The sequence below is a fragment of the Anarrhichthys ocellatus genome, unplaced genomic scaffold (genome assembly GCF_004355925.1).
Source record: "Anarrhichthys ocellatus isolate YVR2014 unplaced genomic scaffold, GSC_Weel_1.0 scaffold6131, whole genome shotgun sequence".
NCBI lineage: Eukaryota > Metazoa > Chordata > Actinopteri > Perciformes > Anarhichadidae > Anarrhichthys > Anarrhichthys ocellatus.
In genome coordinates this window covers 1-3068 of record NW_022286105.1, presented here as the reverse complement: position 1 = coordinate 3068, position 3068 = coordinate 1, and the positions used below count along the sequence as shown (strand labels likewise).

At 38.2% G+C, this 3068-nt stretch overlaps 1 protein-coding gene across 1 annotated transcript; it reads left to right on the top strand.

Annotated features, from left to right (window-relative positions):
• The first annotated feature begins 352 nt into the window (after positions 1-352).
• On the top strand, positions 353-2930 carry LOC116380108 (low-density lipoprotein receptor-related protein 6-like). Its single transcript, XM_031842073.1, has 2 exons — positions 353-668; positions 2483-2930. The coding sequence occupies exons 1-2, from the start codon at positions 614-616 to the stop codon at positions 2881-2883; spliced, it is 456 nt and encodes a 151-aa protein (XP_031697933.1). The 5' UTR covers positions 353-613; the 3' UTR covers positions 2884-2930.
• The last annotated feature ends 138 nt before the right edge of the window (positions 2931-3068 follow it).

The following is a 3068-nucleotide window of genomic DNA, read 5'->3' as shown; positions in this document are numbered from 1 at the left end:
AAACAGATTAACAGAAATAACAGTTGCATGTTTAAATATATATGTGTAGCTATACCATCATTGTTGTGGAAATCATTCTTAATAATTATTGTGAGGAATAATTAACTGACATGTGATCAAACAGTCTCTTCACATATATTATTATTATTAAAAGGTGATCTGTGCAGTTTTGTTATTCAGGAAGTTTGTATCAAATAAGTACCCCTTCGTACTACTCGGTACCCTTGAAGTAGCTCTCAGTTTGAAAAAGGTTGGTGACCCCTGCTTTATAGACTAACGTGAAGTCACGTGACCGCGGTGGAGTTCCTTTATAGACTAACGTGAAGTCATGTGAAGAAGAGGAGGAGTTTCTTCCTCAGCGGAAGGAGACCACGGACCTCCTCCAGGACAATGTGAGACACAGAGTTGATCCAGTGGGTTAGGTTTACGTATATATAATATACATAATATGTAATAAAGAATAAACCAGTTATCGAGCCGTGATGGACTTCTTTGGGACATTTCAACGTCTCGTCTCGTAGATCTAAACCCGAACATCGTGTTTGATTCCCGGACAATAAGCGGCCGTAGCAGCGATGGGAGCTCCGCGCTGAGGAGCCGAGAGAAGAGAAAGATGAGGGTCGCGCTGCGGAGCTTGTTGTTGTTTAGCTTCTGTTTCCTCATACGAGGTGAGTTTGTCATCGAGTCCTCTTGTTCCTCCCGGTGAGATGTGTGAGAGTGTTGGTTAACAGCCGGGAGAAGAGGCTTCTAACGGGCGGAGGTGTGGAGAGGTCCGAGGATCAGGGCCCTCTAGCTGTTAGCCTCATGCTATCAGTGCTGCTCCGCCTGTTTGACTGCTGGAGGAGCCGAAATAATCCACAGTTAGCTTCAGTTTGTATATGTTTTTATATTTATAAACTCTCACTGAGCCCTGTCCTCACACTTTACATCTTATTTTAACGCAGTTGGCATGCTAACTGTCTTATTTTAACACTGTTATTCATGATATCCGCTGTGGTAGTAACTTAGATTAGCATTGCTAGCAGCAGTTAGCACAACAAATGCTACGCGAGCGAGTCCTACAGCTCGCTGTAACGTTATATGTATACATATGTGATATTTAGCTAACAGCGGAGCTAATCGATACTATTATGTTATTATTGATTAAATTATATTGAACCACACTTATCTGTATTCAAACTGGAGCAGCTCATGTTTTCATGTTGTTATGCTAACAAGCTAGCTGAGGTAATTTCTGCTCAGTAACACTTATTATTAATAATGTTATTATTATTCATATTATTATATATAAATTAATTGATTTATCAGACTTATTTTTAAAGAGATGTAATAATTCAACAATATTTAAATATAAATATATGACTTAAATAAACACAATAAAGTTATTTATCAATGTTTCTAGATTTGTTCCTATTGTTTTATTTAATTATATTCTTTGCCTCCTTTTTTAGTATTTACACTTTTATTTTTATTTAATAATTAATTTCTTTAATTTGCTAACTATGTTCCGATTTCTAAATAAAACTCAGTATCTGTTTTATTCATTATTCTACACTAATATTTATTTCTATAGATTTCTATTTTTATTTCTATTAATTCTTCATTTAATAATGAGCCACAATATTCTGAATTGTTTTGATGTTTTTTGACTCTTTAAAAATACAGTAAAGTTAAAAGCTACTTTATAAAAAGATGTATTTTTATATTAAAAACATATAAATGAAATAATAAACCTGTCAGATAAATAACTAAATTCACTGGAAGTCATTTGCTGTTAACTAAAAGTAAAATACAGACTTTATTCTGTTGGTTATAAGTTATTTAACGATTACTTTCATCATCAATCAATCTGTTGATTATTGTCTGTTATTTAAATAGCTGTTGGTCAGAAAACATGAGAAGTCTGTTTTGTTTTGCCCAAAATATATTAATTTTTCTGTGATATGAAACCAAAGAACGCTTCATGTTTCAGCCTCGATCGATTGATCGATTATCTCAATAACAGCTGATCCGTTTGTTTGATTACTGAGCTGTGATCACATAATTGACTGGGACGTGTCGTAGTGTCCCTGAGCAAGACACTGAACCCCCGGCTCCCCGGGTGCCTGTCATTGGCAGCCCACTGCTCCCTATATACAGGGATGGGTCAAATGCAGAGGTCAAATTTCGTGTATATGTATATGACAATAAAAAGGATTTCTATTCTATTCTAAAAACATTAAAATATGTTATTCATATTTACCTCACTGGAACCAACAACATTCTGTTTATGGCTATTTACATTATTGATCAATGTGATGATTTATTTCAGGTTATTCGTTTTTAAATGTTTTGTTTTGTTCGTCCAACATTTAAATATTTTCCCTTTATTCTGATAGAAAACAGTAAATCCACACAATGGAAATGAATATTTTCCAGTTTAAACGGTGTATTTTTGTGTATTTTCCACAGTCTAAAGTGTATTGATGTTAACCTCTTCCAGGCGTGCCCCTGCTGCTCTATGCAAACCGACGGGACCTTCGGCTGGTGGACGCGGCCCACGAGAAGGCCAACTCCACGGTGGTGGTGGGTGGGCTGGAGGACGCCGCCGCCGTGGACTACATCTACTCTCAGGGTCTCATCTACTGGAGCGACGTCAGCGAGGAGGCCATCAAACGCACCGTCTTCAACCGATCACAGGCCAGCGTCGTCCAGATTGTGGTCCCAGGTCTGGCCTCCCCAGACGGACTGGCCTGTGATTGGTTAGGAAGTAAACTCTACTGGACAGACTCGGAGACCAATCGGATCGAGGTGGCCGAGCTGGACGGGTCCTTGAGGAAGGTTTTGTTCTGGCAGGAGCTGGACCAGCCGAGGGCCATCGCTCTGGATCCAGAACGAGGGTGAGTCTGAGGGACTGGGTTTCAGTCCTGGTTCAGGGGGAAAAGTGGGTCCTGGTCTAGTCTCTCTGTAGTGGTCCTGATGAAGACCAGTGGGAGTGGGTCAGTGAATCTCTATATCTATATATATCTATATATCTATCTATATATATATATCTATATCTATATATATCTATATATCTATATCTATAT